This window comes from Phyllostomus hastatus, unplaced genomic scaffold (assembly GCF_019186645.2).
Source record: "Phyllostomus hastatus isolate PE091 unplaced genomic scaffold, TTU_PhHast_1.1 phas_scaffold_501, whole genome shotgun sequence".
Lineage (NCBI taxonomy): Eukaryota > Metazoa > Chordata > Mammalia > Chiroptera > Phyllostomidae > Phyllostomus > Phyllostomus hastatus.
Window position 1 is genome coordinate 28,399,888 of NW_025334033.1, and position 20,774 is coordinate 28,420,661.

The following is a 20,774-nucleotide window of genomic DNA, read 5'->3' on the forward strand; positions in this document are numbered from 1 at the left end:
TATTTTTTCCTGCAGTTTGGGCCCAAAACATGGGTGCACGTTATACAGAGGAACACATTACATGTAGCAAAATACAGTACTGGCCTCTTTGTTATAACTTTAACTCTAAATGTGTTACATTTTTCTTGGAATCTGAGAAATTGTGTCTGTAAGAAGTTCTAGTTTCGGAAGTATATTGTTGTCCTTATGTTCAGCTGTTTCTATCCGTGTGTGTGTGTGTGTGTGTAATCAATTTCATCAGCCGACTGCTATGGATTGGCTTCTGGGTCGTAACAACACCTCCTGTTTCCTGCAGATAAATTTGATGTTAGATTCACATTCCAAAATGCCATTCTCATTAACTAATTGCTGTTGTAATAGAAGGTCTCATCAGGTTGCTCTCAGCCCTCCTATATAACTTTTAAGATGATTTTTTCTAGCTAAAGATGAATTAAAACTCCAGTGTCCTTGAAGTGGCATTTCGAGAATCTGGATGTTTCTCCCCCTTTGTATCCCCACCTTGGGGTTTAAACCTGGTTAGTGGATGCCTTACTGAATGACAGACTGTTGGGAAACAGTGGCGGCGGCAGCAGAACATGGCTCAGAAACTGGTCGTTTTCTTTCTCATCAATGTGTATGCTCTGTTCCTACTGAAAACTGGCCCTCTTTGCTTTCACTAGAGACTTTTAAATTAGACAAGGTTCTTTTTTATACTTCTAGACACACACAGTGTATGAGGAAAACTGTTATTAAGAAATAGAACTTCTCCTAGCACAGGGTGCACTCATGTGAACTGCTAGATTTGTGGTGGTGTCATGAGGTAGAACTTGAAAGAAAAGACCAAAGTCTTATATTTAGAGGCCTCTGAACTCTGGCAGGAAAGGATGTAGGACTAGATTAAATACAGAAAAGGTGTTTCCTCTGAATGTTCTTCCTGCAACTCAGCTACTGCTTTCTCTCCCCCCACAGATGGAGTCCCCTGTCTCCACACCAGCGGTGCTGCCGCTGCACCTTTTGGTACCAGTGGTCAGTAATGACATCTCATCTCCCTGTGAGCAGATTATGGTTCGTACCCGATCAGTCGGGGTCAACACATGTGATGTGGCTCTAGCCACCGAGCCAGAATGCCTGGGCCCCTGTGAACCCGGGACAAGCGTCAACCTCGAGGGCATCGTGTGGCAGGAAACAGAAGATGGTAAGTGCTACCTACATGTGGCTTTCACATCCCTTCTCAGCCTGCTTCTGCCAGCGGAGTTTTATTGTTAAATAATACCAATATTTATTAGGAGTCTCAAGTGACCATAGTCTGCTGGCGACACCTACCCAGAGGATTACAGTAAACTTCTTAGTAAAACCTCCCAGCTTGTAGAGAATGCCAGTTTTAATTGTCTCCCCTCCAGAGCAGTGCAACAGTGTTGGCCCTGGTGCTTAAGTGGTCATTTGATAGGTGCTGGCCAGGTAATTTAAACTGTGTCTGTGCTCTCCACTCCCCTATCTATCATGTTTTTATGGGAGAATTCAAGTAAATGAACTTTTGGGTCAGGCTGGAAGAGAAAAAGTAATAAAAGGGCAGCTGTGGGAGTCAAGGAAATGGAAAACAGGCACTCTGAAATTGACTTAGTGTTGGCTCATTGAATGTGCAGCTCTTGCCTTTTTTAACACCTGGAGGTGCAGCCAGCTCCTTCCCACTGGTTGCCTCATTGCCCAGCCACCCACGCCACTTCATGCATCTGTCAGTACAGATTTTGTAGGCCTAGGCAACAGGGAAATGTTTACGTGGTCTCGTTCTCAGGTACTCGCTGAGCAGCTGGCTCACTATAGGGTACTGCTGCCCAGGGCCACGATCCAGACTTCTTGTATGTTCTGTTTGCCCCTGAGAACAGAATCTCTTCTCTTTCAGAAGTTCTCAACCCAGAAAAAATAGGAATGCAAAGGGACTTACCAGGTGTTTCAGATCCCTTCATACTGTCTGTGGCAATTTGATTTCAGCAAATACATTTTTTATTAAAAAACCCAAATCTTATCAAACTATGTGTGGTTAAAAAGGCTGGGCCTCAGAGTCCCCTCAGGTCCTGCATCAATAACCAGGCTTTCAAAGCGTCCCCACTCTGAGGGCTCTGGAGGCCCAGAGGAGCCCAGCTCGGTATTTCTGGTTATGTCATAAGCTATCTCATCCGGCTGCCTGTGGAAATGCAGGCTTTTCATTCTTGTCATTCTGATAGAAATATGTTCCTCTGAATATGTGTTGTGATTCAGTATTTATTTAAAGTATACTATGCAGTTGGCAATGAATGTGATACAGGTTAAGAATTCTGTGTTCTTGGCGCTCATCATTAATTATGTAGTAAAGGTTCAGCTTCTAGAATAATTGCTGGTGAGGTTTTATTATGTGCCTAAGACAATAACAAAAAAATCCTGTTGTGTTAGAAACTGATGCAGAGAAACTGAACAGAGAGCTTGACTGTAGAGATTGACTCTGGGTGTGTGTATACAATACACAGTCTGAAAATCACAAGTGGCTATCTCTGATCTTTAAAATATCATCTGCCTGTGGCCAAACATCTCAACAGCCAGTGTCTGTTGGAATGACAAACATTTCCAGACCACAGCTCTGTGCCATCAAGCAACCTTCAGGGACTGTTGCCTCAATATATTGAAGATAGGAGACATCAATTTCCTGCCTATTTATTGTATCCATCTTTATGATGGTGATTTTCTCCAAGGGCGAGATGCTTTTCGTGTATGTGAACCTGATGAAAACTTTGCAAGAGAGTGAGGCTCACCTTTTACTCTCCTGAGACTAATGGATACCTTTTTATCTGAAGACCCCTGTTCTCCCTCCCTGCTAGTTTTTTTAAAATAACTTTTTTGCTCTGAAAGTCTCTCTGGGTGTCACTGGCAGCCTATTACTGAGCTCCCCTGTTAATACACCTTTAATGCACTCTCTGCTTTATTTCACAGCACTCATTGCAATTTGCAATGTTGTGTGTGTAGGTAGATGCTCCTTGACTTGCAGTGGGGTCACATCCTGATAAACCCATCGTAAGTCGAAAATATCGTAAGTGGAAAATGCATTTAACACCTACCCTACCAAACATGATAGCTTAGCCTAGCCTACCCTAAACATATTCAGAACACTTGCATTAGTCTGTAGTTGGGCAAGATCATCTTACTGCTGCTGTCCAGCATCACAAGAGCATCGTACACCGTATCAATAGCCTGGGAAAAGATCAAAATTTGAAGTTTGGTTTCTACTGAATGCATATGGCTTTCACACTGTCCTAAAGCTGAGAAATCTTAAGTGAGAGCATTGTTAATCAGGAACCATCCGTAATTATATTTTTCTATTCATGTGTATCTTGTCTACTACTTAAGTTCTATGAGCTCAGAGACTCTGTTTTGCTCACCATTATATCCCCAACACTTCATACCCGGCACCTGTAGTAGGCCCTCAAAAATATTTATTTGAATGAATGAGTGCTTGCATCTGTGTCATTGTCGTTTCTGGATCTAGGTTAATGTAGATCTGATAGATACTGTAATATTGTTTGAACTTAGGAGCCATGTCAAATACTGCCCAAAATTCTTCACCTTCTCTGAAACTCAGAATAAATGCTACTTGCATCAAGTTTAAAATCACTTTCACTTACTTAGTTAATCTTTTAACATTTTCAGTTCTCCTACTTTTTTTTTTAAAGATTTCATTTATTTATTTTTAGAGAGAGGGGAAGTGAGGAACAAAGAGAGGGGGAGAAACATCAATATGCGGTTTTCTCTTGCGCACCCCCTACTGGGAATCTGGCCTGAAACCCAGGCATGTGCCCCAACTGGGAATTGAACCGGCGACCCTTTTGGTTCACAGGCCAGCACTCAATCCACTGAGCCACACCAGCCAGGGCAAGTTCTTGTACTTTTAATATCATATTTTTTCTCACTTAACCATATTGGGTTTTGCGCTTTTCTTTTTTCCTTTTCCGCCCCCCCCCCCCCCATCCCAAGGGAAAGAGAACTATTCTGCAATTACATACATACTCTGCTTTCTGGCTGTTCCAGAGGGCAATCACCTGAGCTGTGAGTTGGCCCAAGTCTGAATTCTTATCAGAGTTGGTTCACATTCCTTTTCATCTTCAGGTAACAGAGATTTCCTGCGAAGATCATTCTCTGCAGATCTGTAAGATCTAGCTAGTGTACTGAGTCAGTCTTCAAGTTAATAATAAGAACTACGTATAGATACTTTGAAGAAAAAAAAAAGCTCTTCCAGCCTTCTACGCTTTTTGTTTTGCTACCATACTCTTTGTACTTCTGCCTCTTTGCCTGGCAAACTACTACCTTCAAGTGGAAAAGCCCTTAGAGGGAAGCTGTGAATGCTTGGCCTCTGAGGGGAACAGAGGACCCTCAGGTCCATGTAGAACTGAGCCACCTTGCTGAGAACAGGTGTAGGGATCATGGCCTCGGTCCTTTCTTGTTTCTTTGCTTACCTGTACTGCGGTGTTGCTTCTTTCTTCCCTGGCTCTCATTGTAAACCTTGCCTTGGAGGCACTGGGAAATTCCTGCAAGTCCCATCTCTTTTTTGGCTGCTTGTAATTCAGCCAGCACTGTGAAGTTGCTGGACTAGGCTCCACCTTAGGACTATTAAGGAAGACCCAAATGTAACCTGGAATGATTTCCTTGGCCTTTGGAGACTTATTCTTAGCACTTATGCAGAACAGAGGTCTGATTCCACCTCATTTCTTTTTGTCTCACCACACTTCAGATCAAAATAATAGGTCCCAAGGCTACTTCTGGTTCACATGGCTTACCTTGACCCAGGATCCTGGAAACAGTGTATATGAAGAAGCCTTAAGGCAGACTGTATGCTTCTGCTGAGGCAGAATTGCTCACTAGCTTCTATAGTGTTTTAAAGAAAGGCAAGGCTGACTTTCAGAAAGAATTCCAAGGGATGCTAGAGGTTTTCCTTTTTAGATCACAGCACTTAAGTGGGTATATCACCACTGGTGATGATGGATTTTACTTTGGCAGATGTACTCCCTGGAAACATTTGTAGGATAGTGCCAAGAGCACTGAAGTGAAATCAGGAGACCTCTGCCACTGTCATCGTGACTTTGGTCAAGTTTCTTAACTTGTTTGGGCCTCAGTAACCTCATCTCTTGAACTGATGACCAGTAAGGACCTATTCAGCTTCCAAGTTGTGAGAACCTGTAGCTTAACCCTTGGAATAAGCATGGATTCTGTACTAGCTGACTGTGGCATCTTGAAAATGAACAGTTCTGTGTACCAGTCATGAGAATAAAAACTGAAAAAACATCAATACCAATGAAATGTCATTATATACTTGTTATATAGGTCTGTTCCATCAGAAAAGTGAATCTCTTCACCTTGCCAGTCTCAAATTCAAGAAGTCATTGCCTCCCATTTTTCAGCTCCTGACCCTGGACTGGCAAGTGGAAGAATTCCCAAAACCCAGCTCTTTGTCGGCTGACACAGGCTGAGCTCACAATACTGCTCAGCAGCCTCCCTTCCTCTCCCTGTTACACTCACATCCCCAGTACTTACTTCATTTTCAGGATTCTTGGCCCAATTCACGCTCGTAAATTAAGATCAAAGATGCCTACCTTTACACTCCAGCTTCCCTCCTCTCTTTCTTAAAATGCATTTTTCTTATCCTATTATTTCCTTTTTCTCTCCTTATTCTGAAGATTCTTTGAGACTTCACCATGAGTATTTTCTGTTTTTTCATCTTCTTTCTTTGCCTTCCTATTAACTCTTTCTCTCTACAACCCTTTCTTACTATGAAAATATTTCTTTGTCCTTGCTACCCTTTTGATCTAACGATCTCTCTATTGCCTTTTCTTCACTCCTTGCCATTGCTGTTTTCAATGTCTTTTACTGGCCCAGTGTCAAATAACATCCTGCCATCAAATTTCTTCTGCTGCTATTTGACTGAAACATTTCCCATACTGATAAACATCTATTTTCCAAAGGTCTTCTCTCAGTCCATTCTAGACTTTTAGAAGCTCTACTATTTCTTTATTCTTTTTTGCTTTTTAATCCTCATCCTAGGAAATGCTCATTGATTTTAGAGAGAGGGGAAGGGAAGGAGAGAGACATTGATGCGAGAAACATTGATTGGTTGCCTCTCGAATGTGCCCTGACTAGGGGCAGAACCCGCAACCCAGACATGTGCTCTGACTGAGAATCAGCCTGCGACCCCCACGGGTTTACCACACTTGCCAGGGCTATTTCTTCATTCCTGAAACTCTTCTCTCTTGCCTTTGTCATACTGCACTTCCCTAAATCTCTCTCATTTCTCAAAATTCCAGTTGGGTTTTAGGATGCTGAAATATGCTCAATTCTGTCTTGTTGGCCTCTAGGTAGGGCCTATAGCAGCTGGTACCACACTGTTTTTCCCCTGAGACAAGCAGCCTTACCCACAATATATTTTTCATTTACTATGTGTACCATAGTTGGGAAAGTTGAGGAAATATTGAGATAATGGAATTTGGCTGCTAGGAAAGAAGATAAAGTAATAATGATTTAATGGAAGAGAATTCTGAAGATAGCCTAGGGCAGGTATGATGGCTTCACAATGTGATCAATGTTCCAGGTTTCTTAAAGTTAATTTTTTATTGCAAAATTGCTAATGTAGCTCTAGCCATCACATTTACTTTCCAGGCCAGAGGAGAATAAAACACTTGCCTCTCACCTAATGTTTCCCTTTGGCAAGCTTTTCCAGAAGCCACACCTTAAGACCCCTGCCTACATTTCTTTGGCTACCCCTTCTGCAAGGAAGCCAAGGAAATGAAGCTTTTTAGCTGGATACCCTGCTTCCCCATGCAAAATAGAGGCTCAAGTTAAGGAAAAATAGGAAAAAATAGCCACTCTTCTCTGCTTAAACTTCATACATTATAATTCCCAAAAGTTGTTACCTTGGCAGCTTTGTTTTCGTAAGTACAGTCTCATATGTGCATAGCTTCAGCCGTCTCCCTTGTACGACAGTCCCGAAAACTTTCTAGACCTTACCTTTTGCCTAATCCAATTTCTTACTGCTGACTTGAACATCACCAGAAGCCAATTTCTTAAATTTAAAATGTCTAAAAAGAAGTAATCATCTTGCTCCTGAAATTGCAGTTCTCTTTCCTTCTCCTCTGTTTCTCTTCATTACAACTACCTTCATCACCCACATTACCATCCTACCAGATTTCTAGGCCCAGATCTCCCTAGTTAGCTTCGATTCTTAATTCATCAGCTCCTGGCATAGTTAGTTTTCTAGTGCAATGTAGAAATCTTACCACCATATAAGTCCCCTTACCCTCCCTTCTTTCTGTTGTAATTGTCTTATACCCATTGCATGCTTTTCTGTGGCCTATAGCAGTGGTGTCAAACTCATTTTCACTGGGGGTCACATCAAGCTTGCGGTTGCCTTCAAAGGACCGAATGTAATTTTAGGACTGAACCAATGTAACTACTCCTTAACAGTTAAGCGAGAGCTCAGTGCTGCCCCCAGGTAGAAACAAGGTTCTGGGCCAGATAAAACAAGGCGGAGGGCTGGATTCAGCCTGCAGGCCCTGTGTTTGCCACCTGTGGCCTATAGGACTTAGAGAAACAGGCAGTGTTTTTTAATGTTTGGGGAAAACTTCACAAGAAGAATATTATGTGAAATTATCTAACCACTATGCTGTAAACCTGAAACTAACACCAAGTAATATTGAAAGTAAACTGTAATTGAAAAATATTTTTAAAAAATTTTATGACATGAAAATTGTATGAAATCCAAATTTCAATGTCCATACGTAAAGTTTTATTGGAACTCAACCACACTCATTATGTGTATTATCAACCAGTTTTGCCCTCAAGAGACAGAGTAGATAGAGATCATAGGACTTGCAAAGCCAAAAATATTTACTATGTGCTCTTTTACCAAAAAAGTTTGCAAACTCCTGGTTTTATGTATTATATCAAATACATAGAAAACGTCATCAACTTTTTTTTAAGTTTTTTAAAGATTTACTTATTTATTTTTAGACAGAGGGGAAGGGAGGGAGAAGAGAGAGAGAGAAACATCAATGTGTGGCCGGCTCTCATGGGCCCCCCACTGGGGACCCAGCCCACAGCCCAGGCATGCGCCCCAACTGGGAATCGAACCAACAACCACTCAGTTCACAGGTCAGCGCTCAGTCCACTGAACCACACCAGCCAGGGCATCAGACAACTTTTTAAAATTTTTCCTTTGTAAGCATTTTATATATCCTTTGAAGAACTCAAGAGAATAGTTTATTATGTTTATGCATATACTTAACACTTCTGTTGTTCTTCCTTCACTCCGATTGTTCTAAGAGTCCTTCTTTTGTTTCCCTTCTGCCTGAAGAATTGTTTTTAGTAATTCTTTTAGACCACATTCATCTCTTAAATTGTTCTGCCAGAAGTAATATGTGATTTTCTCCTGGTTGATTTCTGTCATTTTTAGTATTTGACTATGATGTGTGTTATGTGTCACATGGGCCTTGAGGGGTTGTCCTGTTTGCAGGTTCACTTAGCTGTTTGAATCTGTAAATTTGTAATTTTTTTTCAGATTTTGGGAGTCTTCAGTCATTATTTCTTCTAACAATTTTTTCTGTACACCCTCTTTTTTGACATAAATAAAAGTTAGTCCTTATTTGTTTCCACCTGGGATTCCTATGTTTTCTCCTTTATTAGACTATAAGATGGCTGAGTCAGGGGATTGCATTTTATATATCATTTTATTTCCCCAAGGACTAGTTCAGTCTTTACACAAAAAATAGTAAATGTTTAATTAATAAAATTGACTTTGCCTGGTGTCCACATAGTTCAGGCATGTAGGTAAAAATGCTGATTTTTTGTAATCTCTCTAAAACATTTGCTATGTTTTAACTAAAAATGATGAGGGGTTTTGTATTGTACTTGCTTTTTTAATTTTTAACAGTGGCTCCCACCACCAGTATTTTGAAATTATGAAAGCCAGAGATAGAACCTTCAGGTCTTTTCAAAGAAAATGGTTTGAAGTTATACTCTGAGGAACCCAGACATAGGAGAACCTCAGAAGCAGCCTTGGGGAGTGAGGGGTGCTGAGTGACCAGGCCCCAGCCCCCGCCTCTGCTACCCCGCCAGATGCGGCTCAGAGCAGTTCTTTCTACTTACCGGTGATTTACATGTTAGGCTTCTTTGTAAAACTGTATTTGAAGAGGATTCCTCAGCCCCTCAAAAGCTGAATAATCTTTTATGCAGGTTCACCCTCCCACTCCATATAGAAATCCTTCTTATAACATCTCTGAAGTTAGTCTGGCCTTTTTTTACTAGAGTATCAGAAAGACAGAGGTTGTAGTGCTAAACCATGTTTTTGAAGCTGAAGTGAGTGTAACTCCCTTACATGTCAGAGGGTATGAAAAGCTATGTGATAAGCTTGGCCTGTCTTCTGAAGTTGAATTCTAGCTTAATGATTTGGTGGGGAGGTGGGAGTTTTCCATTTTTGCTCTTGGTAAAGGTTTTATCACAGACATGCACAAGCAAAACATACAAAGGTTATGCATCCCCATCTCCACATCAGGGTATACATGTTTGTTCCAACAGACAGTAGCATCTGGAACTATTTCAGAAGAACTGTGTCAAGGAATAATAGTGCCTTAAAAGGATAGCAGTACAGGACATGAATCTCTGAACTAGAGTCAGGAGAGTTGGATTCTAGAACAGACTGTGTCTTTAGCTAGCTGTGTGATCTTAGGTAAGTCTCGTGACTTCTCTTGGTCTTAGACGTCTGATGTGGGTGGGATGGATGGGGAGCCTTGGGCTCAGTCTGCACCAGAACTTTTTGTGTTAGAAATATGCTGTCCAAAATGGTCATCTGGTCACATTCGATGTTGAGCACCTGAAATGTGGCATGTGGAACTGAGGAATTGAATTTTAAATTTATTTAAATAGTCACAAGTAGCTAGTGGTTTACCATTCTGGGCAGCATAGGGGTCGGATGATCTTTAATTTTCGTAGAACATAAAGTGTGTGTATACTCTGAGTGGGAAGGAGTAACTGTGTGGAAGAACGAAGAGGCTGAGTGAATACCGACATCTACACAGACCCGGGCTGGCTTCTGTGTGCTCCACTCCTCTTACCTGACAAAACATTTGGCCCTACTTCAGACTCTGTGGTTGAGCCCTGTGCTTTGGTCTGTGGGTTGCAGCTTCTTGTTATCAGAGTAATAGGCAGTGGTTTTGCTTAGCAGGAAGTTAGCTTGCCTGTGGTATCGCCGCTGAGAAACTGCCTCAGCTGTTCTTGCCCTCATCTGATTGCAGATCCCGGCTGTGGGTCTTTATCATTCTCACTAAAAGGAAAGGGCTGCCCATTCATCTTCCTCCTGGCAATAGTAACCTTGGGAGTTACCCTTGGCTTCTTCTGTGTGATTGTGCTGTAGGAAAATATGTATGTGAACTGTGAAATATCTCACTTTCTTTATACTGGAAAGTTAAGATGGTACACTGCTACTGGTTTGTGTTTTTCCTTGTGCTTTTCCTATAATTAACACTCCTACACCCTCAGTCTTGCCTCAGGCAGCATTTACCTGGAGAGCAATGGTACACAGTGACCGACCAAGCTTTCTCCACTGCTCAGCCAATTGCCTGCTAGCCTGACCCCCGCAGAGACCCCTCTTCCAATAGCACAGTCATAAAGAGCCTGGCAGCCATTGTCTGGCACCACAAATCTTCATAGCAACAGCCCACCACATGGCAACAGCAACCACACAAAGGAAACATTTGGGAAATCAATACTCACTTTCTCCCACCCTTCCCCCACCCGGAACAACAACGGCCTGCACATTCTTTCCACCTAGCACCTTACTCCTAGGGGATGCTTTAGGGCAGTTACGTGCTTGTGTACCCTTGCGGACTATGTTATCCGCCCACTGTCATATATCTTGAAGCCCCAAGGAAATTTTTCAGTTACAGACTTGTTCGAGTTTCATTTTACAAATTGCAAAATAAACTAACCTCCAAGGGGGGCAGCTCAGAAGGAGAGAGAGGTCATTTTGTGCATTCTCACCCACCTCTTTCCTGTAAAGCTTGGTCAGGCAGTTCAGTTGCCCAGGCCACAGGGTTGCTGGGTAGGTAAGGTGGTTTCAGAGGAGATTCTTCTGATATTTCAGTAACAAAACCACCTGAGATGGGCTCTAGGACAGACCTATTTTGCCATCCTTTAATGCTATCCTTTAACAAATAATTCTGTTCCTGATACTTATGTGTGAACTCAGGTGAGTGATACCTAGGCAGTAGTAAATATAGCTCTGGTATAAACTGGGACTAATCACTAGCCGTAGCTAATTCAGCTTCACCACCAGATTACAAGAGGAAAAGGCCTCGTTTGTGAGCCTTGATGTTTTCTTGCCCTGTCCTTAAGGTCATTTAACTGTTTGGGCCTTAGTTTCTTCGTTTGTAAAATGAGGAGTTTGATTACATATTTCTGTGATCCTTTTGGTTCTGGTAGTTACAATTCTGTGATCATTTGGGACAGAAGAGGGAACTGCCTTTGTTAATCATTGGTTTTGGCGAGATCTGCTGGAAGATGTTGAACCCTCCGGTCTGAGTGCTTACACTACTAAAAAACAGGGCCTGGCCCTGCCCTGATTGATCAAGCTGCAGTAACAGTGATGAGCAGGAGCTATTTAACAACCTTGGCAACTAGCCTCTTCTCCCACAGCAGCAGTTTCAGACCAGCTCAGGCAGAGCTTTGCTCCCTCCCAGGTCATTGCTGCTGCCTCTTAATAATACCAGTGAGAGATATCTGGTGTGAGTCTCTCTCTCTCTCTCTGCCTTTCTCCCTCTCTCTCTCTCTCTCTCTCTCTCTCTCTCTCTCTCTCTCTCACGCACACACACCGTCTCTCTCTTCTCCTTTCTCTCCTCTGTCTCTGACTACTCTATGAAACAAGAGGCCATTCTCCACCTCTTCTGATACATTCTCCCAGCTCCCTCAGGCTATGTAGAACAAAGAAGTCATAGGGCATCAACTTTATAATTTAGGCAGCTGGAGATATTTTCCCCAGGATAGGGTAAGTAGGTAGCTGATTCCCCCTGGCATGAGGCGTCATTTGCCAAATGCCCTTGTGTTTTATCTGCCAGGCTTAGGCTTTGTTAGGCCCATTCAGGCTTCTCTGTATTTGAGTTAAATTATAGTGGCTACCCAGAACCATGTACTTTTAAAGGGGTAGGGGTTAGGCAAAAATGGAAAGTGTGTCATTTCCTATGCCTTGCTACTTGCTAATTGCTCGAGAAATTTTTGTTCAATCCACTATCCCTGTGCTTACTCCTGCCAGATCCTTTATTTCCCTTACTTGCTGCCTTCGTGGCCTTCTCCATAGCAACAAGCTCTGTGACAAAAAGGCTGTGGCGAGAAATCGAGTAGTCTCCCCTCCCACGAGTTGTACTCTGTTTTCTCTTTAGGATATCTTAAAAAAGCCTAAAAGACTGCCATCAAATAATTTTCTACCCCCATTGAACTCATAATCAAATGAAACTTTTAACCCTGAACTAATTCACTGAACAACCTGCCTTCCCCTTATGCGACTCTAATTATCCTCATCTTTTGAAAAATGTCCCCTTTCATTCAATACACTTGAAATACTCTTCATCTTCCATTTACCAAGCTCCCCTCTGCTTTTGGCTTTTAGCTTGCTCCTTAGAATTATTATGTCTAAAAAAGGAAAAAAAAAACACCTCTAGAATTAAGAATCAGTGTGGAAAAAAGACAGATGAAAAAAAGTGGGGAACAGCCTCCACCCCTCCACCCGCCATGTGCTGGTGCGTTCGATACGAGACTGGTCTGCTACCCTGGAGACGGGGCTGGGCGCCTGTGGAACTCGCCTGCCGGTCTGCTGCTCCTGGCACAGATCTCTAGGAGTCACGAACCCAAAGGCTTGGTTTGGTTTTTATGTAATAGATCTTAATAATAATATGAATATAAATATGTACACAAATCTTAAGCATGAAGATCATTGAACTTTCAAAGTGAACACACTTTGTGGTACCAGCACCCAAATGAAGAAATACAATATTACCAGAAGCCTAGTAGCCCCTTCATACCTCCCTCCAATAGCCAACTCCCCCCAAAAAATCAGTTCTGACTGATAACATCATAGATGAACCCATTTTGAACATACATGCATAGAATCATTACATTGTACTTTTCAATGTCTAGCTGTTCAACTTATGCCAGTGAAATCCATCCAATTTGATGCACGTAGTTGTACCTTGTATAGTCTGGTTATTTTACAGTATTTCATTATGTGAATGCAGTAGCCCACCCTTACCTACAGTTTCACTCTCCGTGGCTGACTGCCCCCACTCCTTATCTACAGTTTTGCTTTCTGTGGTTAACTACAGTATGAAAATATTAAATGGAAAATTCCAACAATAAACAATTCATAAGTTTTAAATTGCACGCCATCCCTAATAGCGTAATAAAATTTCATGCCATCCAGCTCCATCCTGTCCAGGCTGTGAATCAACACTTTTTCCAGCATATTCACACTGTACACACTGTCTCTCCACTAGTCACTTAGTAGTCGTTGCAGTTAGCAGATCAGCTATGGCAGTACAGCAGCACTTGTTCAAGTCACCCTTATTTTACTTAATAATGGCCCCAAAGCATTAGAGTAGTGATGCTAGCAGTTCCGATATGCCTTTATATGCCTAATCTACATGAATTTAGGAATGGAATTCCTAGGTCATAGGTATGCATGTGATCAGCTTTAACAGAGATTGCCAGTTTCCCAAAGTGTCTGAATCAGTCGATCCCCCTACTTCCGACTGGAATCCTGGTGGTCCTGCAGCCTTGGCAGCACTTACTTAGCTTTTTCCTTTGTGCCCGTCTGGTTGCTGTGCAGCGGTATCTCATTGTGGTGTTAATTGCGTTTCCATAATCTGTCATGAAATTGAGCATCTTTTCAATGGACTTATTCTTATTGGGAAATCTTTTATGAAGTGCATTTTCCCCATTTTTGGATTATGTTGAATGTTTTTTTCTTACTGATTTGGAGGAGTTCTTTGTATATTCTGGTCATAAGCCCTTTATCAGATATGTGTATTATAAATATTTTCTATTCCATATCTTGCTTTTTCTTTTAACGGTACCTTTTCATGAATGGAATTTCTTCATTTTTATAAAGTCTAGTTTATTGGGGTTTTAAAATTTTATTTATTCACTTATTATAGAAAGAGGGGAAGTGAGGTAGAAAGAGAGGGAGAGAAACATTGCTGTGTAAGAGGAAACATGGATTAGTTGAGTCTTGCATGTGCCCCATCCGGGGACCAGGCCTGCAACCCAGGCATGTGCCCGACTGGGAATTGAACCGGTGACCTTTTACTTTGCAGGATGATACCCAACCAACTGAGCCACACCAGTCAGGGCCAGTTATTGTTTTTCTTTTATAGTTGGTGCTTTTTGTGTCCTGCCTGTTTAAGGAAATTTTGCCTTTCCCAAGATAATAAAAATAGTTTTCTGTATTTTTTTCTGAGAACTTTATTGCTTTCTCTGTTTGGATCTACAATCTATCTGGAATTGATTTTTGTTTAGGGTGAGAGTTGAGAGTCACGATTCTGTTTTTATATTGCTACCTAACTGACCCCGCACCTTATTGAAAAGACCGTGCTTCCCCCCTCGCCCTGCACTACAGTGTCACATTTGTCATAAATCAGATGACGTGTCTGGGTTTATTTCTGGCTGTCTCTTCTGTTCCATTCGTCCACTTGTGTAGTCTTGTGTCAGCACTACACTGTCTTAATAACTGTAGTTCTATAGGTCTTGATATCTAGTCGTGTAAGTCCTCCAGCTTTATTGTACTTCAAGATTCTTTGAATATTCTTGGCCTTTTGTATTTCCATATAAAGTTTAGGATCAGCTTGTGAATTTTTATTTTAAAAACCTGCTGAGACTTTGATTGAGATTACATTGAATCTACAGATCAAGTTAGGGAAGACCCCAAAGTTTTACCCTTTTTATTTAAGCTAGTGTTTCTCAGTTTGGGGGAGAGATGGAAGATCAAGTCAGTGATACCACTTGGGGGGCTTATTTAAAACACATGTTAGCTCTCCCCCACCCTCATATTCTGAATCAGCAGGTTCAGGATGGAGCTTGGATGTGTTTATTGGGATAAAGCACCCCTGGAAATTGTTTTGCTGCTGTAACCACTGTTCTCCACCACCCCGTTTGAGAACCACCGGCCTAGACTGTAATCTCTTTCGCTGGCAGAGTACTTCACTAAAGCCAGTTAAGGTAATGTCTGACTGATTTAGTCAACACCAAGTCTGCTTTGCGGCTGTATTAGGTTGTATAGGGCAGCAATAACAAAGTATGAAGCGCTGGGTCACTTAAAACAACAAATACATTGTCTCAGTTTTGGAGGCTAGAAGTGAGGAATCAGAGTGTTGGCAGGGCTCCGCTGGGTAGGGTGGCTCCGGAGGAGGTGCTTCCTTGCCTCTTCCAGCTTCTGGGGAGAACCCTGGTGTCCCTCAGCTTGTCGATGCCATCACTCCAGTCACATGGCAGTCTTCTCCCTGAGTGCCGTCACGTCTTCTTCCCTGTGTGTGTGTCTGCCATTGCAGCCAAATTTCTCCATTTTAATAGGACACTAGTCTTATTGGATTAGAGCCCACTTAAATGACCTCATTTTAACTTGATCACCTCTGTAAAGACCCTACTTCTAAATAAGATCACATTCTGAGGTCCTGGGGGTTAGGGCTTCAGCATATAGGGTGTGGCACAAATAGCGCCCCCTTTTTATTAGACGATCAAAAGCATATAATTCTGTAACATAACAATATCACACTCAAACACACCATATGACAATTTAGGTGAAATGTTCAAATTAAAACTATAAATCGTTACACCCATATTATTACCCTACCAATCAAACAAACCTTACTTCTACCGGACCCTGTATCTTTTGAGGGGACACAGTTCAACCCATAACAGAGACCATCAAAAAGTTTTAGATAATTATTGTCACAAGTTAGAGAGAGGAAGGAAATTTAGAACTGCATGTAGTAATGAGAGGCATTGCTTGTTAAAGCCAGCCTGGGCAGAAGAACATCCACCCTCTGACCCCAGTCGTTCCTCCCCCTACACCACTCTTCGCCCTCTAGCTGGCACCGAGAGCCACAGTGTCTTCAGTGCTGCTCTATTAGCAAACCCTGAAAATGCCAAGTGGAGGTTACCAGAAAGAAAAAGAGGTTTCAGCCGTTAGCTGCATCTGTCAGCCTCTTGCTGAAGGAAGCTGAAAGGAAAAGTGCCTCGTGGAGGGTTCTTCCTGCGAGGTCAGAAAGCCGTGAAACTGTGGGCAAGTGGGATTCCATCTCAGCCCCAGGCCAAGTATTTCCTCAGAGCTTTTGCAGCGGTTTTCAGACAAGGGCTCCAGAGGGTGTGATGACCTCTGCTAGGCCACCTCCCTCTGTGGGTACAGTGTGAGGTTGCCTCAGCAAGAGGAAAGGGGGGTGTGTGAGTTAAGGGTGTGGTGAACCAGGTTTTGTCACACTTACAAATTTTCCGTGCTGTGGGGACTAGTAGGTGGGAGGCGGACCTGTATCAGATCATTAGTGTTTCCCCCCAGCCTCCCCCACAGCCGAGGGGTGGGGTGATTTGCAGGTGGTGGATGCTCCATCGTGGTCTGACATCTCTATCCTTTACCAATTCCTTTCCTGCTTACAGTTTTAGCTGTAACAGATCTACCTAACCACTCCCCACACTGGTATTTGCTTGGTGATCTTTTCAGCTGGCTCTCCATTATCCTGAGATTCTGTTTCAATGCCATGGTCATGTAGAAGTGGTCTTAGGGTGATATGTGTCACCTTTGTGCATTCTTTGGCTCATTCTGCCCCAAAAGATCTTAGAAATAAGGACTCAGGATTTTTGTTGCCTGTCAGTCCCAGAACTGAAGGCAGAATTTAAAGACACCATTTGCTATAGTGGTGGTTCCCAGATTTTGCTGCACATTAGAGTATAGGGGCAGGGATTTTAAAAATCCAGATGTCCGCATCCTGCCCAGTTAAATTAGAATGGCTATAGGTAGAAACCAGTTGTTAATATTCTTTAAAGATCTCCAGGTGTATACAATGTGCAGCAAAGTTTGAAAACCACTGCTCCACAGAAATTTTAAACATTTCTGTGGAAGACCTTTCCCCAATTACTTTATAGTGTAATCTCAGATTTATACTTAGAATGTTAATAAAGGGCTCCTGGGACATATAGATTCTCTCTGGAACTATCCTCTCTAAAGGAGTAATGACCAGATTTTTGCCTTTGGGTTTCTGCTTCTGGGAGACCCCGTGCATGATTTAATCCTTCCTTACAGTAAAATCCATGAGTTAATAAATGATTGGATTGCCAAGATACATGACACAAAAACCTGGAGATGTTGCTGTTAGCTGATTTGAGGCTCTGCCTACATGAGGTTTGGTAAGAGGGAAGAATTTATAGCATAGCAAAGCATTCTCTACTAGTTTTCACTGTACTAGACAAATTTGGGCTAGGGTATTTTTCCTCTGAAATATGACATTCTTTACCAAAATTCCTAACATTACTTATACAGCAAACCCATTTTTTTTTTAAAGAATGGTTTCCAGATTAACAACTAATTTGTTGTGGAAAAGACCTTAACTAGTAGATGAGCCACAGATGGTCATCATTTCTCCTGGTCTTTTTCACTTCTGAAGGCTCCTCACCTACCTTGTTACCTCCATCTCTGGTTTGAACTTTTATCCTGGAAGAAACAGTGCTCAGGAATTTGCATAATCTATAATCACGTGGCAAGATTAAATACTAGATAATAATATACCAGGGATCAGCTGTGGGAAGTAAACAATTACTACATTCCCCAGTTGGTGCTTCCACAGAGGTAGAGATGCCCAGAATTCCAAACCAGCCTTCCTCACTGGCATCCTCTTTTGCCTCTCCCTTCTCTCAGCTCCACCCAGGTTCCTGCAGATACTGCTGTAGCCCGAGATGCAGCTATGCTGGCAGGTTTCCAGAAGCTGTGGTTTATTTACTTCAGTATGGTCTCTTCCTCCATCCCATCTCTAAAGAGGACTAGAAAACCTGCAACTACTGTTCACTGTTGGGAGCTGAGATATTTGTTGCAGATGCTTCCTCCCTCCTGCCCTCCACTCTTAACTTTAGTAGACAAACGTGTGTGTTATTCTCCTTTAGAATGAAATTGGAACCACACAAAGCCCATTAACAGGCTCTTCATCATTTAGTGGTAGCTAAAAAGGCCTTTGGCCCATATAAGAAGCTTGGGTGAGTAAGGAGGACTTGACCAGAAGAGCACAGAGCACAGCTAAGGGCATACCTGACTTCTACAGAATGAGGCTGCGCTGAACAGTTTGGCGCCGGTGTGAAGAGTCTGTTATTAACCACTCCCGTCAGCGTGGGACATGAGGCTCAGCACTTTTCAGTTCTCTGTCAGGCTAAGGAAACACAGCTTCCAAGGGAATCTTTTGAAAAAGAAGAAAAGAACAAAGAAAAAGAAACATGAGTCTTCAAAAAAGTCACAGATGATAGAACTGGTGTTTACACACCCAGGAATAAATCCTGCCTTATCCAGAGCTTCTGCTTTGAGATGTCAGTCTGGGGCTGGGGGGTGTCAGTTATAAACTGCATAAAATGTATAATAATTCGGTACCAAAGGGCTGTTGCTAACCAAGTCTGTTAATCTTAAGGCACAAGCAGACACTGTGCAAACGATCTGACATGCCATCTAGAGATGGTGGGCAAAGTGGATGAGCTCTTGATCCACTTGGTGGCTCTGTTTTTATTGTGAAAGTTGGTGAGGTGAAAGTTTAAAGTAGAGAAGTTTTTATACGTATTTTTGGACCAGGAGATCATCTGCTAGATCACATTGTAGTGAAAGGAGGAATGGTTATGTTTGAAAATCTTTGTTTTAGGCTGTGTTATACTGCACTTTGAATTCCAAATGAGAGGCAATAATTCTACATTTTCTACCCCACCACTAGCAACTTGTTTTTCTTCTGTTTTTTAAAAATTACATTTTTTACTTACTTAAAAAGGGACACCAAAAGCTCAAGCAACAAAAGAAAAAGTAGATATATTTGATTTCATCAAAATTTAAAACCTAGCCCTGGCTGGCGTAGCTCAGTGGGTTGAGCGCGGGCTGAGAACCAAAGTGTCGCAGGTTCAATTCCCAGTCAGGGTACATGCCTGGGTTGCAGGCCATGACCCCCAGCAACTGCACATTGATGTTTCTCTCTCTCTCTTTCTCCCTCCCTTCCCTCTCTGAAAATAAATAAATAAGATCTTAAAAAAAAATTTAAAACCTTTGTCCATCAAAAGACATTCTCAAGAGAGTAAAAATAAACTCACAGAAGGGGAGAAAAGTTTTATAAATCAGGTATCTGATAAGGGATTAATATCCAGAATATATAAAGAACTTCTACAATTCAACGAAAGAAAGAAAAAGAGTGAGACACAAGTAACCCAATTCAAAACTGAGCAAAGGACTTGAGTAGACATTTTGCCAAAGACGATATACAAATGACCAATGAGCACATGAAAAGATGCTCAGCATCATTAAACATAAGGAAAATTCTAATCAAAACCATGAGCCCTGGCTGGTGTGGCTCAGTGGATTGAGTGCCGGCCTGTGAACCAAAGGGCTGCAGGTTCAATTCACAGTCAGGGCACATGCCTGGGTTAGGAGTTCAGTCCTTGGTTGGGGCACACACAGGAGGCAACTGAGTGATGCTTCTCTCTCACATCAGTGTTTCTTTCTCTCTCTATCCCTTCCTGTCTCTCAAAAAATCAATAAATATATCCTTGGGTGAGGATTTTTTTAAAAACATGGAATTAACCTGATCTAGCAATTCTACTCCTAGGTATGTACCCTGAAGAATTGAAAACAGGTGCTTGAACAAAACTTGTGCATGAATATTCATAGCAATATTATTCACAATAACCAAAAGATGGAAACAACCCAGTGTCCATCAACACGTAAATGAGGAAACAAAATGTGGTATATATTTACAGTGCAATTACTTAGAGATAAAAAAGAATAAAATTCTGATACATTCTACAATGTGGATAAACCTTGAAAAAAACATGCTAAGTGAAATAAGCCAGGCACAATAGAACAAGTATTGTGTGATTGCACTTTATGAGATATCTAGAATAGGCAAATTTGTGAGGACAGAAGGTAGAATAGTTGCGAGATAGAGGGCATAGGGAACAGGGAGACACTGCTTAATGGTTACAGAGTTTCTTTTTCAGGTGATGAAAACGTTTTGGAACTATCTTAATAGTGAAGGTTCAAAAAAAAGGTAATGGTTTTTTATTGTTGAAAATTCAGGGAACAAAGCTAAAGGAGAAATCATAAACCACAAGGAACATCAGAAATCACCCAGAGATAGCCATTATTATGATTTTGTCATATCCTCCATACATTTTTGTTGTTTTATTTTTAACAAATTGTGACCCGTCTCTATTTGTAAACTTCTTTGTTGGGAGAGGAATATATCAGAAACATTCTCCTGTAACATTAAATGGTCTCCCATAATGTTTTAAATAACCACACATTATTCCATATTAAGTATGTAATATGATTGAGTTAGTCAAGTTATATCCTTTTTTTAGGCTTAAAAAAAGATACTTCCTGCCCTGGCTGGTGTGACTCAGTGGATTGAGCACCAGCCTGCAAACCAAGGGGTCACAAGTTCAATTCCCAGTCAGGGCACATGCCTGGGTTGCAGGCCAGGTCCCCAGTTAGAGACATGTGAGAGGCAACTAATTGA

At 41.8% G+C, this 20,774-nt stretch overlaps 1 protein-coding gene across 4 annotated transcripts in view; it reads left to right on the forward strand.

Moving 5' to 3' along the window:
• ZNF609 (zinc finger protein 609) overlaps nt 1–20,774 on the forward strand; it is a 194,500-nt gene that overhangs the window by 144,206 nt on the left and 29,520 nt on the right. For all 4 annotated transcript variants that reach the window (XM_045822233.1, XM_045822234.1, XM_045822235.1 and 1 more), the window contains one exon: nt 949–1,174. In XM_045822233.1, the coding sequence (XP_045678189.1) occupies nt 949–1,174 (226 nt within the window). The remainder of the gene's footprint in view (nt 1–948; nt 1,175–20,774) is intronic.